This window comes from Rhinoraja longicauda, chromosome 42 (genome assembly GCF_053455715.1).
Source record: "Rhinoraja longicauda isolate Sanriku21f chromosome 42, sRhiLon1.1, whole genome shotgun sequence".
Lineage (NCBI taxonomy): Eukaryota > Metazoa > Chordata > Chondrichthyes > Rajiformes > Arhynchobatidae > Rhinoraja > Rhinoraja longicauda.
The window spans coordinates 9,891,254-9,916,376 of record NC_135994.1 but is presented as its reverse complement, the minus strand read 5'-3'; the positions used below and the strand labels follow the sequence as shown (position 1 = coordinate 9,916,376).

The 25,123-nt window shown below is 46.9% G+C and overlaps 1 protein-coding gene across 1 annotated transcript in view; it reads left to right on the top strand.

Annotated features, from left to right (window-relative positions):
- Positions 1 to 22,751, top strand: part of LOC144612019 (aryl hydrocarbon receptor-like) — a 113,281-nt gene extending 90,530 nt beyond the window's left edge. Inside the window, exons 9-11 of the mRNA XM_078431464.1 lie at positions 150 to 291; positions 2,445 to 3,909; positions 12,243 to 22,751. Coding sequence (XP_078287590.1) covers positions 150 to 291; positions 2,445 to 3,909; positions 12,243 to 12,326 — 1,691 coding nt within the window. The 3' untranslated portion in view covers positions 12,327 to 22,751. The remainder of the gene's footprint in view (positions 1 to 149; positions 292 to 2,444; positions 3,910 to 12,242) is intronic.
- Positions 22,752 to 25,123: the final 2,372 nt, after the last annotated feature.

The window sequence follows — 25,123 nt, the reverse complement described above, 5'->3', positions numbered from 1 at the left end:
CTGTCCTATCCATGTACCTGTCCAACTGTTTCTTAAACGTTGGGATAGTCCCAGCCTCAACTACCTCCTCCGGCAGCTCGTTCCATACACCCACCACTCTTTGTGCGGAAAAAAAGTGGTTTCTAACCATTCACTTGTGTCTTCCCCAGTGATGAAGACAGGAGAGAGTGGATTAACTATCTTCAGACTACTGACGAAGCAGAACATCTGGATCTGGGTGCAGGCAGATGCTCGAATGGTCTATAAGAATGGGCAGCCAGATTGCATCATCGCAAAGCAGAGACTCTTAACGTATGTAGACTGAAGATCTTCATGTGATTTCTTTGATGCCGTTAGAGCTTGTGTATTGAGTTCAGTCAACATTTTGAGCTGTTTAAGAAAATTGGGTTTGAAATAAATATGGCAAGCACTTATTTCACGATTAGATGTGATAGCTAATTTTTGCAAACTTCCCCCCCCCCCCCCATTGTAATTGGTCTTTATTTCATTAATTCATCCACGTAATAAAACTATCCTGGTTATTCAACATTACTGGTTGGGATAATGTGACGTATGGGCTACCAGTCTCACAGGTTTTGTTTTAATATCAAAAAATGTATTAAATTATTTAAAAACAATATTTACAATGCAGTAAAACAAAACAGAACCCACCCCCAGAATACAATACAAACAAATATACCAAATGAAACTATTATACAACTATATTACAATCCTTGTCCAGGATACATCCACGCCCCGCGGTCCCACAAATCCCCCAGGGTGCCCGTGGACAGCGCGCGGCCCCTCTCCAACACCACCCGGGCGCGGACGAAACGTAACCCCAGAAAAGGGGCAGGCAGCCGGCTCGGGCAGAGCCCACTTCCGCCTGGCGCCGTGACTCGCGGATGGCCAGCTTGGCCAGGCCCAGGAGCAACCCAACCCAACCAGGACATCTTCAGCCCCCCCCCACCCTCTCCCCTACGCACAGGGGGTCCAGAGATGAGGGTGGCGGGCGTGAAGTGCAGCCAGAAGGCAATGAGCAGCCCCTTTAGATATTGGAACAGGGCCTGCAACCTCACACACTCCATGTACACGTGGTACACAGACTCACACACTCCATGTACACGTGGTACACAGACTCACACACTCCATGTACACGTGATACACACACTCACACACTCCATGTACACGCGGTACACAGACTCCTCCAGTCCGCAACATGGCGGGCGGTTGGCGAGTCTGTGAACCGCGAGGAACAGGTTGCAGGAGATTCCTGGGTGCAGTCCTCTCCACCCCAGGTCCCCGACGTAGAGGGGCAGAATCCCTGCGTACAGGGACCCCCACCGCGGGGCTCCCTCGCGACCGGAAGGCAACACCGACCGCCACTGAGTGTCCGGACGGTGGACCAGGGCGAGGAAGTGCAAGGTGTGGAGGAGGAGCATCCAGTCTCACAGGTTGGGAGGCCGAGACTAATATTCCCTCGACATGAGTTCAAATCCCGCTCTTGCAACTGGGGATGACCTTGAGCTATTAAAATAACTGGATATGAAGGGTGAGTGGAACTACCTTCTGCCATAAAGACCCCTCTGCTTTGCCCATGTCCGTCAGGGAAGCAGGATTTCCATCCTTGCCCAATCTGGTCTAAATATGACTCCAAACTGTCCTCTGAATCGGCCTGGTGAGCCAATTTGATTCAGGGCAAGTAGGGATAGGGATTAAATGCGGGTCTTGCCACTGATGCCCACATCCTGAAAGGAATTTTAGTTGAACTTCTGCAATGCACACAGCACAGTGACGCGGCTTGTGGAGATTTGTTCCTGACCGTGGGTGCTGGCTCAGTGGAGTTTGCACGTTTTCACTGTGGGTTTCCTACAGGTGCTCTGGTTTCCTCCCACGTCCCACAGATTTACAGTTGACGGGTTAATTTTTCCACAGCAATTTGCCTCGTATGTCGACGAGAGGTGGAACATGGGAAGTTAAGGGGAACGTGGGGAGAAATGTGTACGGTGGAGTTTGACAGATAATTGATTCACAAGGGAGCGAAGGGTTATGGGGAGGAGGCAGGAGAATGGGGCTGAGAGGGAAAGATAGATCAGCCACGATTGAATGGTGGAATGGATGGGCCGAATCCTATGACTTATGAATCAATGAATAAAGTGGGAATAGTTGCAGATGGGTGTTTGATAGTTACCATGGACTTGGTGGGCTGAAGGGCCTGTTTCCATGCTGTGTGACTGTGAATAAACTGATAGTGAACCTTTCTGTCACATTGATCTGGCGTTACATCTTGCCGATGCGTCCTCCCACAATAACTCGTGCTTGGATGTACTTCTGCTGCTCCATTCAGTAATTCACAATAACTCGTGCTTGGATGTGCTTCTGCTGCTCCATTCAGTAATTCACAATAACTCGTGCTTGGATGTACTTCTGCTGCTCCATTGTGTAATTCACTTATTTGCCCACAGGGATAAGGAAGGGCTGGATCACTTTCAGAAGCGCACAATGCCATTCCAACTACCGTTCTCGACCGGAGAGGCTGTGTTGTACGACAGCAGCTCCCCTCTGCTTGGGCTCAACAACCCCTTTCCATCTGAGAACGATGATCTTGGCATGGCGCAGAGTGAATGTGTGGATCCCAACTCACTCCTTGGAGCCATGATGAGCCAGGACCAGGCGGTGTACATCAGCCACCCGGCGGTGGAACCCAAGTACTCGTTCAGCCGAATCGGCGGAGCAGTTGCCAGTGCTTCAGTAGCCAGTGCACCAGGCCCTCTGAACGGGGACAATAATGTGAAAAAGGAAGATCCTAGCAGTAAGCAGGAAGAGGACCTGTTGTCCATATTGGATGACATCCTTCAAAGTGACAATGGTGAGGGCTTAGCTGGGCTCCCCAATGTACTGGAGAGCTTGGCACCAGAAGACCTGGAGCTCATGCATTGGGTGGAGAGCACATTGAGCATGGGTGTGGATGCAGAATGCTCTCTGAATGACATGATGACAAACGACCAAGTTTTGTCCTACGTCCACGAATCACTGAAGCAGAAGGAGATGAATGGGCAGAGTTTGCACCAGCCGACTGGATTGCAAGATAATCTAGGCACAGGGGACCAATTGCCGGAATGCTCGGGAATGTCAAGGAGGCAAAGTACCTGGTCACCACTAACAGGGTCCTTGCACTTGCAGCAGAGCCTGCCGTCGTCGACTCCTCAACAGTCCTCCAGGGCAAGATACTTGCCCCAAGAAGCTCTGTGGCCTTGTAATGGAGCACCAAGCATGCCACAGCAGGACGTGTTTCAGCAACAGGACGTGCCTTGGTCGCATTCACTGCGGCAGCAGTATGCGCAGTCCTCTGGCCCCATGCAGCAGCAATATGGACAGCAGCATGCCCTGCAGAAGCAGCGGGCAAGCAGACCAAGCCTTCAACTGCAACAGCATAGGCAGCCGCGCAGTCGACAACTCCCCGCGCAGTACTGCAACCGACACCATTATCACCAGCAGTCCAGCAATCCCGGCCCAGCCCCAGTCACCGGACTAAACCCAGCTGCCTCAATAAACTGCAGCATCAGCTATGGGTACATGAAGGCTGCACAGAGCTGCCGGGTTAACTCACAGCAAAACACAGCCCCCTTTAATTCACCATCCAGTGCCCCTCCCTGTGTTGCTGCTCCTCCACAGAGCAACAGACTTGACCTCAGTCATCCAAGCACTGCCCTCGCTGGTCACGGACACGAGGCATGCAGTCAGACGGACTGGCTCCCTGGTGCCAACCAGCCAAATGGGGGAGCATTCCCACTTTTCAGTGGGGGTGGGAAGAAGACAAACCTCCCTGCATTCCACCCGACAACTACGGTCCCGTTGTCTCATATGAACAAATACTCACACTTACACCCTGAGGAACCAAACAGCTGGTGCACTGTTGATCTCTTCAAGGTAAGTCCAAGATTTTCATGTTTGAAACCAAAACACGGTGGTTACCTAACAACCGAACAATTACTTTCTTATCAGATCTGCTGGGGTTTTGTTTAGTTGTTTTTCAATGTTAGATCTGGAGTAGGTCTAGATTTAGCCCACACTGGAGAAAGTTTGGGCAATGAAGAGCATTCTGGGCACTCGAGAATCCTTTAGAGGTCGATGCCCTCTTGCAGAGAGAGCTTTATAAAAACACAGCACGTTCCTGGTATTTTGGAAATGTGGAATCCTCCTTCCCGAATGGTTATGGATGTTCAGATAACTGAACTGTTCAGGGCCACGGCTGATGGATTGGTATTGGACAAGGATAGCAAGGAATGTGGCAAAGAAATGGAGTTGAGGTTGGGTGAGCAATGAGTTGATTGAGTTAAAGGGTAAATGACTTAAAGGGCAAATAGTCCACTACATTCCCGATGAAACCACTTGAGAATTTTGAGATTGACCAGCACCTGCCATCTTTGTATCCAATTCTTCCAACCTCTATCTTTAGTTTTGATGGCTTTGGCTGGACAGACAATAGACAATAGGTGCAGGAGGAGGCCATTCAGCCCTTCGAGCCAGCACCACCATTCAATGTGATCATGGCTGATCATCCACAATCAGTACCCCGTTCCTGTCTTCTCCCCATACCCCCTGACTCCGCTATCTTTAAGAGCCCTATCTAACTCTCTCTTGAAAGCATCCAGAGAATCGGCCTCCACTTCCTTCTGAGGCAGAGAATTCCACAAATTTAAAACTCTCTGAGTGAAAAAGTTTTTCCTCATCTCCGTTCGAAATGGCCTACCCCTTATTCTTAAACTGTGGCCCCTGGTTCTGGACATGTCCCCATGTTCTGGAAATTTCCCCGGTGTGGGACGAATAAAGGAATATATTATTATGTCCCCCAACAGCGGGAACATGTTTCCTGCCTCTAGCGTGTCCAATCCCTTAGTAATCTTATATGTTTCAATAAGATCCCCTCTCATCCTTCTAAATTCTAGTGTATACAAGCCCAGTCGCTCATTAGGGGATTATGTTGACCACTGCGGTAATCCACCTTGAATGATGATGAATCCCTTGTGCCAGGAGAGGAGGTGAGAGACCTCGATTGCTCAATGGTCCCAGCTTTGCTGGCGTGCAGGTGACAGAAAAACGATGCTTGGCTGAGCAACTCTAAATGTATTCATTTTTGAAGAACAGAATTAACGCAGGAAAGTGGCAAGCAGGAATTCTTTTCATGAAGCACGATGAAAGAGCAAATTAGGGCAGAAGAAAATTGTGAATATGTATTATTGGCCTATTGACCAAATCCAGTTCACTCTCAAAATAAAAATTTGCAAAATTGGGGGGGAAAAAGGCAATGAGCTCGGAATCTATTATTATGCTAAAAATGGTGTTAACCACTGATGGTACCTATTCTGAGGTAATAATCTTTTACTTCCTTGTTCGTGTTCAGTAAAATGCAATTCCCCTTTCAATGTGCAGTGTAGACCGCAGTTTCTACCTTGAACGACATAACTTCCTCTTATAAAACCTTACGGCCCAATTTTGTGGCAGAGCTGGCAGCCAGGTGGAGACCATCGGAGGTTGATTAGCTGGTTCTGCTTTGGACGCACACTTTGAAACACAAGGCCTTTCAACTGCAGTTGGAACAGATCGTCCTCCACAGTGTCGAAATCCAAGTCCAATCCCATCATGACCTGGGATGGTCATGAATCCTGACCTCTCCAGTGACGCCCATATCCCATGAATGAATACAAAGAGCTCTCAAATATATATTTGGGGGTACAAACAAAGAATAAATAGAACAATGATGGGGCACAAAAGGTTAAATAGATGAAGGGTTTCGACCCGACCCATGTCAGTATTACAGTTGAGCAAAGGGGACTATGGAGGCATGAGAGAGGAGCTGGCCAGAGTTGACTGGAAAGAGACCCTAGCAGGGAAGATGTTGGAACAACAATGGCAGGTATTCCTGGGAATAATACAGAAGGTGCAGGATCAGTTCATTCCAAAGAGGAAGAAAGATTCTCAGGGGAGTAAGAGGCACCCGTGGCTGACAAGGGAAGTCAAGGACAGTATAAAAATAAAAGAGAAGTATAACATAGCAAAGATTGGCGGGAAGCCAGAGGATTGGGACTCTTTTAAAGAGCAACAGAAGATAACTAAAAAGGCAATACGGGGAGAAAAGATGAGGTACGAAGGTAAGCTAACCAAGAATATAAAGGAGGATAGTAAAAGCTTCTTTAGGTAGGTGAAGAGGAAAAAAATAGTTAAGGCAAATGTGGGTGCCTTGAAGACAGAAGCAGGTGAATTTATTATGGGGAACAAGGAAATGGCAGACGAGTTGAACCGGTACTTTGGATCTGTCTTCACTAAGGAAGACACAAACAATCTCCCAGATGTTCTAGTGCACAGTTTTGGTCTGCTCACCAAAGCAAGGAGGGACCTGCAATGTAGAGAGTTTAATAAAGATTCACTGGACTGGTTCCAGAGACGGCAGGTTTACTGTGTAAGGAGAGAGAGTAAAGTGGGACAGCATTCCCTGCCATTGAAAGGAATGAAAATAAATCACAGGAAAGTTACAACTTTCTTGCATAGTTTGTCGGCTGGGTTTGGGAAAGATCTTTTCCCTGAGTAACGAGACTGGGACTAGAGGACCAGGTTGAGAATAATGGGTAGGCAAGATAAGAAGACATTCCTTCAATCAGAGGGTGGTGAATCTATGAAACACTCTACATCAGATGGCTATCAAAGATTCATTCAAAATGGAAATCAGTAGGTCTAACCTCCCACACTCCAAAGACGTACAGGTATGTAGGTTAATTTGACTGGGTAAATGTAAAAAATTGTCCCTAGTGTGTGTAGGATAGTGTTAATGTGCGGGGATCGCTGGGCGGCGCGGACTTGGTGGGCCGAAAAGGCCTGTTTCCGCGCTGTATATATATGATATATGATATGATAAACGAGTACTTGAATCACCAAGCATAGAGACTGCAGCCCACATGCTGTATGTAGATAGGTACTTGATGGTCAACATGGGCATGGTGGGCCGAAGGGCCTCTTTTTATGCTGGATGATAGATTCCTGGATATGAAGGAAATTGAAGCCGGAAATAGATGCTGAGATGGAAGACCAGCCATGATCTCCATGATTGTGGAACCCGCTCAACGGGCCGAATGGTCTATTCCTGCTCCTATCTCTTAAAATCCATCAAGTTAGTATCACAATGTTTAAGAAACATTTAGATACTATTACAATGTTTAAGAAACATTTAGACAGGTACAGGGATAGGATAGGTATAGAGAAATATGACTCAAACACAGGCAGGTGGGACTAGTGTAGATGGGACATGTTGGTCATTGTGGGCAAGTTGGACCAAAGGGCCTGTTTCCATGCTGTATCATTGTAAATTGCCTCTGAGAGTATAAGGACACAAATGGGATTAGTTGGTTATCTTGATGGGGTGAGATAAAGAGGTTTGGGTTGAGCACGAACAGCAGAATGGACTTGAGGCAGAAGGCACCGTCATTTCCATGGAACTCTACCTCATGAAAGCCAGTTACAAAATGGATTAACGGCTTCATTAAAATCACAGAGGAATTTCATGCTGGGTTTCAGCTGTGGCTCACCCCATGAGTAAGAAGGTTGTGGATTTGAGTCTCAGTCAAGAAACCTGACCTCAGCCTCTGCTGACTCTCCAGCTCAAGGCTGAAGGAGACCCCCACTGTGGCGATGCTGATTTTCAGACGCCTGCCTATTCTGGAGAAAGCTCTCAGGTGCCAGAAACAGATACACTTGTTACTGTTTGTTTGATGTTACTCTGTGCAAAGTGGTTGTCAAGTTTGTTTACATAATAGAAACATTGAACTTCATAGCAACCAAGTGCATGTGAAGTGCTTCCTGACATTTCTGAGAGATGTGGTCAGGCAATATTAAGTCTTTTTAATTTGCCGTGCAGAAGAGCTGCTTGTGTTTTTCCTCACGGGCTAGATAGAGTGCAGAAACCCCAACCTTAATACCTCGGCTCCTGTGAGGACATGCCCAGTTCCCTCACACGACATTGCTTGCTGCCGCCCACCCACCCAGCCGGTTGACGATTTTTAACTGAAAGAAACAACCAAAACAAAGCACAAGCAAGGGTTTTGCAAACGCTTTTGTAAAAGAAAGAAAGACTTGCATTTCCATGGCTCCTTTCAAAGTTCCCATAGAAACATAGAAAATAGGTGCAGGAGTAGGCCATTCGAGCCATTCAATATGATCATGGCTGATCATCCAACTCAGTATCCTGTACCTGCCTTCTCTCCATACCCCCTGATCACTTTAGAGCCACAAGGGCCACAGCTAACTCCCTCTTAAATATAGCCAATGAACTGGCCTCAACTACCTTCTGTGGCAGAGAATTCCACAGATTCACCACTCTCTGTGTGAAAAAAAACTTTCTCATCTCGGTCCTAAAAGACTTCCCCCTTATCCTTAAACTGTGACCCCTTGTTCTGGACTTCCCCAACATCGGGAACAATCTTCCTGCATCTAGCCTGTCCAACCCCTTAACAATTTTGTAAGTTTCAATAAGATCCCCCCTCAATCTTCTAAATTCCAGCGAGTACAAGCCGAGTCTATCCAGTCTTTCTTCATATGAAAGTCCTGCCATCCCAGGAATCAATCTGGTGAACCTCTGTACTCCCTCCATGGCAAGAATGTCTTTCCTCAGATTAGGAGACCAAAACTGTACGCAATACTCCAGGTGTGGTCTCACCAATGCCCTGTACAACTGCAGCAGAACCTCCCTGCTCCTATACTCAAATCCCCTCGCTATGAATGCCAACATACCATTCGCTTTCTTCACTGCCTGCTGCACCTGCATGCCTACTTTCAATGACTGGTGTACCACGACACCCAGGTCTCGTTGCATCTCCCCTTCTCCTAATCGGCCACCATTCAGATAATAGTCCAACAAAGAAGGAATTCTCAAGTGTAGTCACTGATGGAATGTAGGGAATGCAACAGTTAATATGCACATAGCCAGTCACTGCAAACATCCACAATCATCCACCAACATTTCCGTCACCTACAACGGGACCCCACCACTGGACACATCTTCCCATCCCCTCCCCTTTCTGCGTTCCGCAGAGACCGTTCCCTCTGTAACTCCCTGGTCCACTCGTCCCTTCCTACCCAAACCACCCCATCCCCGGGCACTTTCCCCTGCAACCGCAGGAGATGCAACACCTGTCCCTTTACCTCCCCCCTCAACTCCATCCAAGGACCCAAACAGTCTTTCCAGGTGAGGCAGAGGTTCACCTCCTCCAACCTCATCTATTGCATCCGCTGCTCTAGATGTCAACTTCTTTACATCGGCGAAACCAAACGCAGGCTCAGCGATCGTTTTGCTCAACACCTTTGCTCAGTCCGCCTTAACCAACCTGATCTCCCGGTGGCTGAGCACTTCAACTCCCCCTCCCACTCCCAGTCTGACCTTTCTGTCATGGGCCTCCTCCAGTGCCATAGTGAGGCCCACCGGAAATTGGAGGAACAGCACCTCATATTTTGCCTGGGCAGCTTACAGCCCAGCGGTATGAACATTGACTTCTCCAACTTTAGATAGTTCCTCTGTCCCTCTCTTCCCCCCCCCCCCCCCCTCCCACTTCCCAGTTCTCCCACTGCCTTCCTGTCTCCACCTATATCCTTCCTTTGCCCCCCCCCTGACATCAGTCTGAAGAAGGGTCTCGACCCGAAACGTCACCCATTCCTTCTCTCCTGAGATGCTGCCTGACCTGCTGAGTTACTCCAACATTTTGTGAATAAATACCTTCGCAATGTAATAATAATCAAAACATTTGGTCATTATCAGGCAAGAGGTACAGAAGTGTGAAAACGCACACCTCCAGATTCAGGGACAGTTTCTTCTCAGCTGTTACCAGGCAACTGAACCATCCCACCACAACCAGAGAGCAGTGCTGAACTACTATCCACCTCATTAGTGACCCGCGGACTATCTTTGATCGAGCTTTATCTTGCATTAAACATTATTCACGTTATTCCATTTACCATGCATCTGTACACTGCGATGGTTCGATTGTAATCGTGTATTGTCTTTCCGCTGACTGGTTAGCACGCAACATAAGCTTTTCACTGTATCTCGGTACACGTGACAATAAACTAAACTGAAGGTAAATCCTTCAGGCTGTGACGCGATTGACCGCACCATCTTCCAAGCCTCGGCCTGGGAATTGTCACCAATGGCTTCTCTTTCTGCGTCTCCATTGTTACCTCTGGTGTTGCCAAGGATATGTTCTTCATGCCCACCTTTCAGCCACTTCACCTCCAGTTACCACGTGTACACTATGCAACACGGCCATCTCACCGCCACCTCTCTCCACTCTTCCACTGCCTCCACACTGCTTGTCCAATGCCCAGCACTGGATGAATGTAACTTTCCTCCAAATGTTAGGTATGCCACAGACATGTCCTACAATCCCCACCGCACACATCTGTAGCCCAGCTCTGACTTTCTCTCTTCCCCCAGTAGTCTGAGATTGACAAAAGTCTTAGTGTCGTCATGACCTTGAAATGAGCTGCTGGTCATATAATCCATGGCAACGATAAGGTGGTCTACTTCCACCTCTGGAACATGGCAAAAGTCCACCCCTGCTTCTGGTCATTTGTTGCCGAAACCATTATCCATGCTTTGATTCTCCTTGGACACGACGGTTCTAAGACACTCTTGTCTGGGATCCATCTTCTGAATTCTGAAAACTCATACTGACCTCTGCTTTCCAGCCTTGTTCAGCCCTGGCCCTTCACCATTGTGCCGACTGACCCACTTTAGGTTCCAGTCTGTCACGGTCTTTGTCTTAAAGCCCTCATCATTGTTTGCAGTTCCCAAGGCCTCGAGCTCTAGAATTCCCTTCCTAAACTCCTCCATCGCCATACCTCCTTACCTTAAAGTTGTGTTCTTTGACACAGCTTTTGACCACCTGCCAACATTTCTCCTTTTCTGTCTCTTGCAAAGTCCCATGGGATGTTCCACATTGTCAAAAAGCATTCTATAAAGGGAAGTCCCAGCCTAGTTTGTTCTCCATTGACAAATGTAGGAAGGAACTGCAGATGCTGGTTTACACCGAAGATAGACACAAAATGCTGGAGTAACTCAGCGGGTCAGGCAGCATCTGTGGAGAACATGGATAGGTGACGTTTCACAGAGTGCTGGAGTAAGCGGGTCAGGCAGCATCTGTGGAGAACATGGATAGGTGACGTTTCACAGAGTGCTGGAGTAACTCAGCGGGTCAGGCAGTATCTGTGGAGAACATGGATAGGTGACGTTTCACAGAGTGCTGGAGTAACTCAGCGGGTCAGGCAGCATCTGTGGAGAACATGGATAGGTGACATTTCACAGAGTGCTGGAGTAACTCAGCGGGTCAGGCAGCATCTGTGGAGAACATGGATAGGTGATGTTTCACAGAGTGCTGGAGTAACTCAGCGGGTCAGGCAGCATCTGTGGAGAACATGGATAGGTGACGTTTCACAGAGTGCTGGAGTAACTCAGCGGGTCAGGCAGCATCTGTGGAGAACATGGATAGGTGACGTTTCACAGAGTGCTGGAGTAACTCAGCGGGTCAGGCAGCATCTCTGGAGAACATGGATAGGTGATGTTTCACAGAGTGCTGGAGTAACTCAGCGGGTCAGGCAGCATCTGTGGAGAACATGGATAGGTGATGTTTCACAGAGTGCTGGAGTAACTCAGCGGGCCAGGCAGCATCTGTGAAGAAAAAGGAATAGGTGACATTTCAGGTCGAGACCCTTCCTGTTATTTTCCTTTCAGTGGAAACCTATAGAAAAGATGTTGCTGAGGATCATGTGTTGAATGTGTTGAAAGAGTAACTGAGCTGGAAAACCCTGTCTGCTGCCTCAGCAAATGGTCAGGAAAGGAGATTGCTGAAATGGAGCTCGTTAAAGATTGAGGATGCAACTCCCAGGTTTATAATGGCTTCTCTCCAGATGACTGATAATGCTTCTGCTCCATGATAGCAGGTAGGGCATCTTTTTCCTCTCAGGCACAGCAACTGAACAAGCAGCCAAGTGCAGGGCAGCCTGAATGAGCCCACAGTTCACCAAACCATTGACCATCCCTAATCGGCCCACTTGCGGTGTGGGCAAAGAGTGAGGTATTGCAAACATTCATAGTGTCTGAATTCAAATGAATTTATCTGCCAGTTGACCTCAGTGATTAACCTTCCAAAGAGAATGGGGCCGGGTAGGAGACAGGTTTATAAAAATGCCTCTGATAACATCTATGCAATTTTATTTTATAGATGACAGAAGATTCCAATAGCCTTCTAGGCTTTCACCCGACTGTGAATGGGACCCCTATTTTTGGCAATGGCTCTGCACAGTAATGGACCATCAGGCTTTCTGTGAAAGGATCTGACACTCATTGTTCCGGGTACCAACTGGTGACCCCAATATCTGCTTGGCAGCCAGTGAAGACTCCTCTGGGCAAACCCGACCTTTATCAAAAGGGTGGCTTTTTAGATTTTTCTTCAGAAGATTTTTCTTATGCGGAGGCTGAGGTTTGTCAAAGTGATCACTGTGACCAGTCCTCAGCTTGGGCAGCCTCCAGCAACAGGAAGTGGCAGTGCTCTGGAGGTAACCACGGCAACACCACATGATTCATTGTTGCAGCCTTAAAGGAAGATTTTCATCAAATGTTTGCTTTGGTAGATGGCATTTTGGAGGACAACCTTTCTTTAATTAAGAAACCCGGCTCTTGAATACACCAGGCTGTATTTAATTCCCAGGTTTGCTTGCAGAAAGTTAACTTGCACCTTGACTGGTAGAAGGTTCTTTGAATTCACAAGGATTGGAGTAGGGCAGTAGGAAACCAAAATCGCCCCCAGACCAATGTTTGAAAACATCTTAATGTTGGGGGACTTTTAAGACCATTCTTAAGCACTGTTAAAGTCTTTGAGAATTAAGTTAATGCTTTGTTTTGCAAAATACATTGTGTATTGAGGATCTGAACTGCAATCGGCTTTGTGACAATCGTGCAATCTGTAGGAGGAGTTCTTGAAGAGTGAGCACTGTTTTCTGTTGAAAACAAAAAGCACAGCTTTGAAAAGAAACTCTTTGATCCTCGATTTCAAAGTTATGTCGGCCGGCTTGCACCTTTCACTTTTGTCTGAGTTTGAAAGGGATTCCTATAAACATGTATAGAGGACAATGAGTGGGAATTGACAGCAAGGCACACAAAACTGTATAGGGATACCCTTGCTTTATGCCCTGTAACTTTTATAGTACAAAAGAGTCCCTCACAAAACCAAGTGCACTAGTGAGCTCCTAACCTTTAACCTGGATCAATGCTATCTTACAATCAATTGACAGTGAAGGGCCATGTAACCTCAAGTGCCTTGTACATCATACACTGATCAGCCAAAACATTATGACCACCCGCCTAATATGCTGTTGGTCCTCTGTGTGCCGCTAAAACAGCGCCGAGCCGCCGAGGCATGGACTCTACCAGACCCCCTGAAGGTGTCCTGTGGTATCTGGCACCAAAACATTAGCAGCAGAGCCTTCAAGTCGTGTAAGTTGCGAGGTGGAGCCGCCGTGGATCGTACTTGTCGATCCAGCACATCCCACAGATGCTCAATCGGATTGAGATCTGGAGAATCTGGAGGCCAGGGCAACACCGTGAACACTTCATCATGTTCCTCAAACCATTCCCGAACAATGTGTGCAGTGTGGCAGGGCAAATTATCCTGCTGAAAGAGGCCACTGCCATCAGGGAATACCATTGCCATGAAGGGGTGTGCCTGGTCTGCAACGATGTTTAGGTAGGTGACACGTGTCAGATTGACGTCCACATGAATGGCCAGATCCAGGGTTTCCCAGCAGAACATTGCCCAGAGCATCACACTCCCTCCACCGGCTTGTCGTCTTCCCACAGTCGGTTTGGACAGTCGGGTCTTTACTCCTGCCCATTTCTCCTGCATCCAACACATCAACTTCAAGAATTGACTGTTCACTTGCTGCCTAATATATCCCACTCCTTGACAGGTGCCATTGGAACAAGATAACCACTGTTATTCACTTCGCCTGTCAGTGGTCATAATGTTTTGGCTTCATCAGTGTATACTCTCCACTCGAAAGAATGTTACCTAATCCCTTCCTTCCCCATCCCTCTTAGGAAGATGAAAAGCTCCAGTGTGTTTCTAATCCACAAAGTAGTAATGAATATTCTTAGTCAGTTAGGGTTTGATGTCTCCAAATCTTGTCCCTTGAAACATTTCTAACTGGGCAATGAATAGAGATTATGGAGAGGGTCTCCAGGTGCAATCCTTGCTGAATCAATTGTGCTGCTTTAACTTGTATTTTGGCACAAAACGTTTGTTGTCGCCCATAAAATGGACCTTTGTTCTCATACCAAAACTGACAATTTATACGGGAATATTTTGGTCGCATCTGGATATTTCAAATAGTACAGAATTAGGTAAATAAAAAGCTGATGATCTTAAATTATTGACTAATCAATATTTGATAGTCTGTTTCTCTTAACTGAATAATGCTGTTCCCACAATTGCAGTTCCAACCTCTCCCAGTCTTCCCAGCCATACATGTGTCTTTCCATCAGCACAATTGGCTCCTAAGTTCTGAAGCCAGGATCCATTCCTTCCTCCCACCAACACCATTCCCCAAACCCAAGCCTCATGATAATGCTGTCCATTAGCTGCTTACCAACAACTGTCTGCTCGCTGAAGACCTTATTGACCTGGCGTCCATTCTCCTGCCTGCCCATTGGGGAAGACGACATATTTTGCCCAAGATCAGGTGACTGGGCATCTGATCTTGAACCAATGGTGCAAGGGGCCATTGATGGAGAATTTTACACTTTTGTCCTTTACAGCCAATATTTCCATGAAATGAAAGTGAACAAAGGCACAAGTGGGATATTGTCTTGGCTATCGACCTTTGATATTAATGACATTTTTACTACCCAAAAAAAATCAACATTGAGTCACATTCAACCAGGCCTTACTTAGCTGGATGGATAATCACATACTTTAGCGCAGCAAATTGCCTGAGAATAAGCACGAAAAGGAATTAATTCCCATTAACAGCAATTGTTTCATTTCCATCTCTGATTGTTTGACATTTTGCCCCAATATAATTTGTTTTCTTTGATGGCTGGGCTGTTCCATTCTTCACACTTAACACACTTATTCAGCCTTCTAAAAGCCTTAAAAATGTTTATTTGTTTGTCAGTCAAGACTGAAAGTTGACCTTTGCACTGCATGCCTCCTGATACTTCAGAGGCAGCAGAACACATATTGGAGCTTAGTGTAGCTGAACTAGTCGGTAAATCACACAAGATGGAACCCCAGCTGAGGATGGTGCATTTGAGAATGTTCTGCAGGAAGTGTCTCGTCTGATGAGAATGCACGGAGCTGATTTATTTTTTTCTCTCTCCCACGACAATGGTCCTTGCTAAAGATGGATGCCTCTTCCAGTTCATCTGGCAAATGCTCCTTCAAATGTGGAATGTAACCAGGTTCTGTTTTGGCAATAGGGGCTGTGTCTAAAATAGATTTGGAATGGTTTTGACCAAGATGCCGCCATGCACGATCAGCCCACTAGGCTGTTCAGCCCACGAACAGCCTACTGTCTGAAGAACAGATAGATAGATAGAGTTAGATAGAGCTCCAGGGGCTAGCGGAATCAAGGGAGAAGGCAGGCACAGGTTACTGATTGTGAACGATCAGCCATGATCACAATGAATGGCGGTGCTGGCTCGAAGTGCCAAATGGACTCCTCCTGCACCTATTTTCTATGTTTCTAAGAACGACAAGATGACAGAGAATGGCAACAGCCTTCACATGAGTTGTGTTCGGCTGAAGTGGGTAAATTCGTGTTACGTATGAATTTACCTCTGAAAATAAAATGCTATTCTCATGCCGCTTGGACTGCATCTTCTTTAACGCAGATTCATTTCGACTGGTGCAGAGCGCACAATATTTTGTTGACTTTAAAGTGCGGCTTTAAATTGTTTCTGCATTTTCAATACAAAGCGGCTTTTCCAAATGCAACCCTCTCTCACAAACCTGCACAACAAATATAGCTTTAAAAAAAAAAGATTTTAAAATCATCTTAAGGTAACTGTCAAAACATAAAGCAAATGCTTTGCAAAGAAATGAAAGCCGTTAACTCAAGCAGTCATCTATGATAGCTGCTTGTTCATAGCCAGGTTATGATGCTTCGTATCCAACTTGAACTTCATCTTCATCCGTTTCTGCTTTTTGTTTAGCTCTTGCCTGTGTTTGGCAAATTGCCAGCGGACTATCCCAAGCTGGTACCTTTATTTCCCACGGCAGCTAGAGAATTTATTTTAAGGAGCCATTGGCAAAAATATCTTTAAAGAAGGAAATGCTGAGGATGACAGCCATATACTGTTCCATTTTCATCCCCTGAATGTAAATGTAATTTCCCCCTTGGCCATAGCTATCGGTGATTGTCGGTCCATGCAGAAGCTGCTCATTCAATCCCCGTTTCAACAAGACTTTTGAAATACATCTGCAAACAGCCTTGCATGTGATTGCATTGAAAGCAGGCCTGGCCTTTGGCTTTTAATATGGCATGGTGCAAAACAATGCCACCATGACCTTTTTCACTGCTTGCCATTCCCACAAATAATTGCCAGCAGCTGAAATGATTGTGATCGTCCCTGATGTAAGGGCCAAAGGGCGCCAGCACGTGGTTGACCTACAGCTTCTGACTTTTGCCACAGCATTCCATCCCTTGTGTTCACGGCCTTCATTCCTCTTGACGATTCCAAGCACTGATTAATTGCCACGGTTTCAGCTGAAGAAGAAATTAAGCGCCATTTAAAAGCAGTGTTCCCCAAAGGAACACGGACGCAGAAGCGCAAAGGAAATTGCCAGTTACAACTCCAGTTCTGTGTTGGTCAATGGCGTTGCACCGGATTGCATTTATTTTGTTCGTCCATTGGCGCAATGCAGCAAGGGCTAAAAGCAATGCAATGCAGCAAAAAGAACACATACATGCAATGGAGCCTTTTTCTCCCCGCAGCAGGTCCTTCCGCAAGTGTTATCAGCCTTTCGACGTCCTTCAGTGAGTACTGTTTGGGTGCCACGATGCAAAGGTCCTCAACTGTGGGATCGATAGAGCACGGGGCGTTGCACGAGAGCTTCAGAGACGGGGGAGGTGGCTGTGTTGAAGGTATGGCCACAGTAACAGCGTACATGAGTGACAAACGCTCTTCAAGCAAGGAGAAGACACTGCACGTATCACCGAACCTCAGCTGAGCAAAAGTGCTGCCTCTGCACAGTGACAGACTTCAGAAAACAAATAATCTAAAATGAAGAATTACTCACCAATATCCACATCCCATCCATTCTAGCTCCCAATATTGAGACCGGGCACTGTCTTACCATCTGTTTCCATAGTGCATCAGGAGGACATTGGACGTGTGGTCCAAAAATGACTCGGTGGAGTTTACCAATTTCCATGTTTGCATCAGTAAATTTCCCATAACACCACACCACACCAGATACCAATATGATGATGGGACTTCAAAATATTAACCACTTAAGAGAAACAGCAATGTCATGATATAATTGAGCAATGCGGTGTGTTTCCATGCAATGAAAATGTACAAATTCATGTTTCTATGTATTTTTCATGTAGAGAATGTAAGATTATCAGTTGGCGCTGCTTGCTTTAAACTGTTGCTTCTTTGATAAGAATGAGTTCACGTCTACTTATGGCTAACCAGTGCATCAGGAATATATTGGTTCTCGTGATCTTCCCTCTGCCACTATTCACTGTAGTTATGCCCAAACTTTATGATTATTAGGATTTTCAACATGAAAATTGCCGCGCCAAAGACACAAGACTGCTACACCTTTCCTTATTGTATTCCTCTCTGCATGCTGTTCTAATGGAGGCATTAGCACGTGTGAAGTAAATGGGCTAACTCGTAAAAACAGAAGATGGAAATGTTAATAGAAAGTCATTAGGTGCTTGTATGATGACAACATTCACTCTAATTGGTGTTTAATCTTTCTGCTCTGCTTGCATTAACTATGCCACGTGTGATAGTTATTGATTATGCAAAGGATAATACACAGCAGACGATATGAGAGCAAAATCTCTGCCGAATCTTTCTGGCGGTCAGATCATTCACACTCCTTCTGTTGGGCTCATGTTACCTTCTAACGGATTAACCTTGGCTTAGAGTGCCCCGTTTATTAACCTGGTGTAATGGGCACAGTTTTGATCTCTTTCTTTGTAGAAATAGACGGGAATTCAGCAAAGAGTCAACAAACTGATTCCTGGGATAAGATATTGTTCCGTGAGGACAAGTTGAGTTGATCAAGTAGAATGGATAAGGGAGAGCCAGTGGATGTGATGTATCTGGACTTTCAAAAAGCCTTTGACAAGGTCCCACACAAGAGATTAGTGTGCAAAATTAGAGCACATGGTATTGGGGGTAGGGTATTGACATGGATAGAGAACTGGTTGACAGACAGGAAGCAAAGAGTAGGAATTAACGGGTCCTTTTCAGAATGGCAGGCAGTGACTAGTGGGGTGCCGCAAGGCTCGGTGCTGGGACCCCAGTTGTTTACAATATATATTAACGATTTAGATGAGGGAAATAAATGTGACATCTCCAAGTTTGCGGATGACACAAAGCTGGGTGGCAGTGTGAGCTGCGAGGAGGATGCTATGAGGCTGCACGGTGACTTGGATAGGTTGGGTGAGTGGGCAGATGCATGGCAGATGCAGTATAATGTGGATAAATGTGAGGTTATCCACTTTGGTGGCAAGAACAGGAAGGCAGATTATTATCTGAATGATGTCAGATTAGGAATAGGGGAGGTGCAACGAGTTCTGGGTGTGCTTGTATAAGAAAATAACTGCAGATGCTGGTACAAATCGAAGGTATTTCACAAAATGCTGGAGTAACTCAGCAGGTCAGGCAGCATCTCAGGAGAGAAGGAATGGGCGACGTTTCGGGTCGTGACCCTTCTTCAGACTGATGTACAGCAGACGATATGAGAGCAAAATCTCTGCCAAATTTACAGGCGGTCAGATCATTCACTCTCCTGTTGGGCTCATGTTACCTTCTAACGGATTAACCTTGGCGTAGAGTGCCCCGTTTATTAACTGTACATCAGTCACTGAAAGTAGGCATGCAGGTACAGCAGGCAGTGAAGAAAGCCAATGGCATGTTGGCCTTCATTGCGAGAGGATTTGAGTTTAGGAACAAGGAGGTCCTACTGCAGTTGTGCAGGGCCCAGGTGAGACCACACCCGGAGTATTGAGGGCAATTTTGGTCTCCTAATTTGAGGAAGGACTATTAGGGGAGTGCAGCGTAGGTTCACCAGGTTAATTCCCGGGATGGCGGGACTGACGTATGATGAAAGAATGGGTCGACTGGGCTTATATTCACTGGAATGTAGAAGGATGAGAGGGGATCTTACAGAAACATATAAAATTCTTAAAGGATTGGACAGGATAGATGCAGGAAAAATGTTCCCGATGTTGGGGGAGTCCAGAACCAGGGGTCACAGTTTAAGAATAAGGAGTCGGCCTTTTAGGACTGAGATGAGGAAAAACCTTCACCCGGAGAGTTGTGAATCTGTGGAATTCTCTGCCACAGAAGGCAGTGGAGGCCGATTCACTGGATGTTTTCAAGAGAGAGTTAGATTTAGCTCTGCGGGCTAACGGAATCAAGGGATACGGGGAGAAAGCAGGAACGGGGTACTGATTTTAGATGATCAGCCATGATCATATTGAATGGCGGTGCTGGCTCTAAGGGCTGAATGGCCTCCTGCACCCATTTTTCTGTTTCTATGGTTGTGTGTGTATATATTCCTTAGAATTTTGAAGAACTCCTTCAAACATGATAACATTCTGTTTGGCTTAATAGGGTAGATGCTGGCAGCTTGCTGGGGAATCCAGCTCATGGGCTCGTGGGATCAGGATATGGGGTAGGTCTTTTAGTACTGACATGAGGAGACATTTTTTAAAACTTAATTGGTGGCGAATCTTTTAAAGTCTACCTGAGAAGGCTGTGAATACACGGGCATTTATGCTCAAAATGTAGGTTAAGGATGCTTGAAAGTGAAAGGGAAATCCAGACAGTGCAGCACAGTGGAATTGAGATAGATGGTGGCCAGCTAGACTGGAGCAGGGTCAAAGGGCTGAATGGTCTTCTCGTATTTCTTCTGGATGTTCATATCTCCAGTCAAGTGTTTGGAGTGCCGGTTCCAATCCATCGATCCGGGAAACAAATGTAAACGTTCCACAAGTTCCGCGGGAGTTGACCAAGTGGTATTTTATCATTGGAGGTTACGGAAGGAGAAATAACTTGACTCCATTCACATCACGCCACCGTCGAGCCCGGATTCAAAACATCGCTGAATGCAGAGCTAAAATTCTCTGTGCCCACGGTCAGGAGATCATTGCACCTTTTAAGTACAAGCCTTAAATCAAAAGGACATTCTGGGGCATTGGTGAAAGTGCAGAGCAGTGGGTTTAGTTTTAGATTGCACCAACAATGAAGCAGAACACATGGTATCATTCTGTGTGGTCTTCCTCTTTGGATCTGTGATATGGACAACAAGGCAATGGCATTTTTTAAACAGTGGATGTGATAGCCGTAACAAAGATTGTTGCCAGTGAAACCAAGGGTGAGCTATGTTGTCTGACTGTGTACTGTTCATTTTCCCTATGTGCATGCAAATGTTTTACTTTTACAACAATAATAAAAAAAAGATTTAACCTCTTTTTCAAAATGCTTCTTGACTTTTGTGTCCCATTTTATTTTGCGGTGCACGTGATGCCTTGAGAGAGAGGAAAGGCGTGCGTTGGCGAGGTACTTTGATTGAGGCATCCCTCCATGAATCTTGTCTTTGGTTAAACATTCCTCTTTGACAATCTTGCACAGGACAGTGAACGTACCTGTAAGTAAGCGGGCAGACGCTGGAATTTCCTTGCTATCACCAACAGGTATTTTTGAGCTATATTTGACTACGTTGCAAGCATCAGAATGAACAGCCGAAAAGGGACGTTGCTGGCTATAGGGGCTGCCTCGTGTCAACATTTCAGTTTGTGAATGGGCATTTTGACAGACCTTCCCTTTGGCGCAAAGTCAGAAGTGAGGTTGTTCGCTAATGATTGTGCAATGCGGAATTCCGTTGAGAAGTCTTCAGGCAATGATGCGGTCTATGCCTGCACACAGCAAGACCTAGACAACCTTCAGGCAATGATGCGGTCTATGCCTGCACACAGCAAGACCTAGACAACCTTCAGGCAATGATGCGGTCTATGCCTGCACACAGCAAGACCTAAACAACCTTCAGGCAATGATGCGGTCTATGCCTGCACACAGCAAGACCTAGACAACCTTCAGGCAATGATGCGGTCTATGCCTGCACACAGCAAGACCTAGACACCCTTCAGGCAATGATGCGGTCTATGCCTGCACACAGCAAGACCTAAACAACCTTCAGACAATGATGCGGTCCATCAAGTTTACTCTGCCATTCAAACATGGCTGATATATCTCTCCCTCTCAACCCCATTCTCCTGCCTTCTCCCCATCACCCCTGACACCCGTACTAATGCCAGCAGCGGCAGTATCTCCTGAGGAAGCTCTAGGAAAATAACTGCAGACGCTGGTACAAATCGAAGGTATCACAAAATGCTGGAGTAACTCAGCAGGTCAGGCAGCATCTAGGAGAGAGGGAATGGGTGGCGTTTCGGGTCGAGACCCTTCTTCAGACTGATGTACAGCAGACGATATGAGGGACAAAGAAAGGATATAGGTGGAGACAGGAAGACAGTAGAAGACAGTAGAAGAACTGGGAAGGGGGAGGGGGGGAAGAGAGGGACAGACGAACTATCTAACGTTACTTCTTGAGGAAGCTCAATACCTTTGGGGTCAGCAAGGACATCCTCATAACGTTTTACTGCTCCTTCATTGAGCACGTCATCACGTTCACCTTCACCTGCTGGTTCCACTCCATCAGTCTTCAGAACAGAAACAGAACAGTCTTCAGCACAGCCACAGTCTGTTCCAACATTATTGGACTCCCTGTCAGAGCCCTCTCTCTCCACCCTATGCGACCAGCAGATGCTAAGGTCAGCTGGCAGGATTTTACACGACCCCTCACACGTCCTGGTCTCTGTGTTTGAGTGGCTCCCCTCAGGACGCTGGCTTGGCTGCCCAGGCTGTAGGACACAGAGGAGAAGGACAACCTTTGTCCCCAAGCCTGTCCAGTTCCTCAACTCCCAACCACCCCTGTCCCACTGCTCCCCCCCCCGTAGTTTTTGTGCTATTCTACGTGCCTTTGTAAATTGCCCCACGGGGACAAATAAAGTGTTTTTGAACTTAATCACGAATCTGTCGATCTCCACCTTCAAAATATCCATTGACGTGGCCTCCACAGCTGTCTGCCGTACGGAGCGGATGTTTTCCTGTTGCACCTGACGGCCTTGTCCTTGCGGAGGGTAGAGGTTATGGGTATGGGCCGTGCTGCGGAGAAAACCCTGACGATTTCAACCACGTCACTCGTTCCACAAGTTGCCGGACCATGTGATGCCATTTGCAATTGGAAGAGAAATATTGCCTTCAGGCTCAACGGGTCTGCTTGCAAGTCACGTCATTTGTTTGCACTGGGGTTGAGTTAACTCCAACTATTCATTATATGCAAAGAATATTGAAAATCTATATCTGGTCTAGCTGCAACTGAAAAGATAACAGGTTAATATTTCCGTGGAATACATTTATGGGCGGCACGGTGGCGCAGCGGTAGAGTTGCCGCCTTACAGCGAATGCAGCGCTGTCAGAGACTCAGGTTCGATCCTGACTACGGGCGCCGTCTGTACGGAGTTTGTACGTTCTCCCCGTGACCTGCGTGGGTTTTCTCCGAGATCTTCGGTTTCCTCCCACACTCCAAAGATGTACAGGTTTGTAGGTTAATTGACTGGGTAAATGTAAAAAATAAATGTAAATTGTCCCTAGTGTGTGTAGGATAGTGTTAGTGTGCGGGGATCGCTGGGCGGCGCGGACTCGGTGGGCCGAAGGGCCTGTTTCCTCGCTGTATCTCTAAATCTAAAATCTAAATCTAAAATCTACAGGCATGGACAAATGGATTCCATGGGTTGCAGTGGTGATGCTAAGAGCGACGACTATCGTCCTAGTTTAGTTTAGTTTAGAGATACAGCGCGGAAACAGGCCCTTTTGGCCTACTGGGTCCGCGCCGACCAGCGATCCCCGCACACTGACACAATCCTACACCTCCTATACCCACAAGGGACAATTTTTTACATTTACCAAGCCAATTAACCTACAAACCTGTGTGTCTTTGGAGTGTGGGAGGAAACTGAAGATCTCGGAGAAAACCCACTCAGGTCACAGGGAGAACGTACAAACTCCGTACAGACAGCACCCGTAGTGGGGATGGAACCCGGGTCTCCGGTGCTGTATTCGCTGTAAGGCAGCAACTCTACCGCTGCACCACCGTGCCGCCCTTCCCTTTGGTCATGGAGTCCCATAATCATGGCTGTCCAGGCATTCATCCTTAGTGCCTGTCCATCAAGTGTAGATGTTTCTCACCATCTACCAAAGCTTTTCACTGTGACAATAATAACACATGACAATAATGAAGTCAACTAAACTAAGATGGGTTTACAAGATATCTGTGCTGTAATGTTGACACAAGCCTTAATGTGGCACCCTCAGCTCGTAGCCTTGACTGACACTGCAGGGGCGACTGGACAAGCATTTGCACTGTCAAATGTTTCATCTTCCCGTGGGCTGATAAACTAAACCCTCTCTGCCCATACATGTCCATGGAACATGAAAGGAGAACTGGGTCAAACATATGATACTGTGCTTATTTTATCCTGCAACCATTGTCACCAAAGGAGGTTAACTTGCCGTCTCTCCCATGACTGCTTGCAGGACCTTGCCCTGCACAAATTGGCGGCCTCATTTACCTACAAAACCTTGAGCACAGTTGTGATGAATTACTCGGAGAGTGTTAATGATGGTCAGTCATTGCAGCTTACATACAACCGAGCAGCTAGTCAGGATAAAACTGCATGCCCTGATCTACAGTCCGGACACTACGTGGCGGTCAATGTTGCCTTCCGGTCTCAAGAGCCCCTCCCCCCCCCCCCTGGTGGGGGTCACTCTAGGCAGGGATTCTGCCCCTCTACATCGGGGACCTGGGGTGGAGGGGACTGCACCCAGGAGTCCCCTGCAACCTGTTCCTCTTGCGGTTGGTTCACAGACTCGCCAGCCGCCCGCCACTGTTGCGGACTGGAGGAGTCTGTACCGCATGTACATGGAGTGTGTGAGTCTGTGTACCGCGTGTACATGGAGTGTGTGAGTCTGTGTACCGCATGTACATGGAGTGTGTGAGTCTGTACCGCGTGTACATGGAGTGTGTGAGTCTGTACCATGTGGACATGGAGTGTGTGAGTCTGTGTACCATGTGTACATGGAGTGTGTGAGTCTGTGTACCACGTGTACATGGAGTGTGTGAGTCTGTACCGCGTGTACATGGAGTGTGTGAGTCTGTGTACCACGTGTACATGGAGTGTGTGAGTCTGTACCATGTGTACATGGAGTGTGTGAGTCTGTGTACCATGTGTACATGGAGTGTGTGAGTCTGTGTACCGCGTGTACATGGAGTGTGTGAGTCTGTGTACCGCATGTACATGGAGTGTGTGAGTCTGTACCATGTGTACATGGAGTGTGTGAGTCTGTGTACCGCGTGTACATGGAGTGTGTGAGTCTGTACCGCGTGTACATGGAGTGTGTGAGTCTGTACCATGTGGACATGGAGTGTGTGAGTCTGTGTACCATGTGTACATGGAGTGTGTGAGTCTGTGTACCACGTGTACATGGAGTGTGTGAGTCTGTACCGCGTGTACATGGAGTGTGTGAGTCTGTGTACCACGTGTACATGGAGTGTGTGAGTCTGTACCATGTGTACATGGAGTGTGTGAGTCTGTGTACCGCGTGTACATGGAGTGTGTGAGTCTGTGTACCGTGTGTACATGGAGTGTGTGAGTCTGTGTACCACGTGTACATGGAGTGTGTGAGTCTGTGTACCACGTGTACATGGAGTGTGTGAGTCTGTGTACCACGTGTACATGG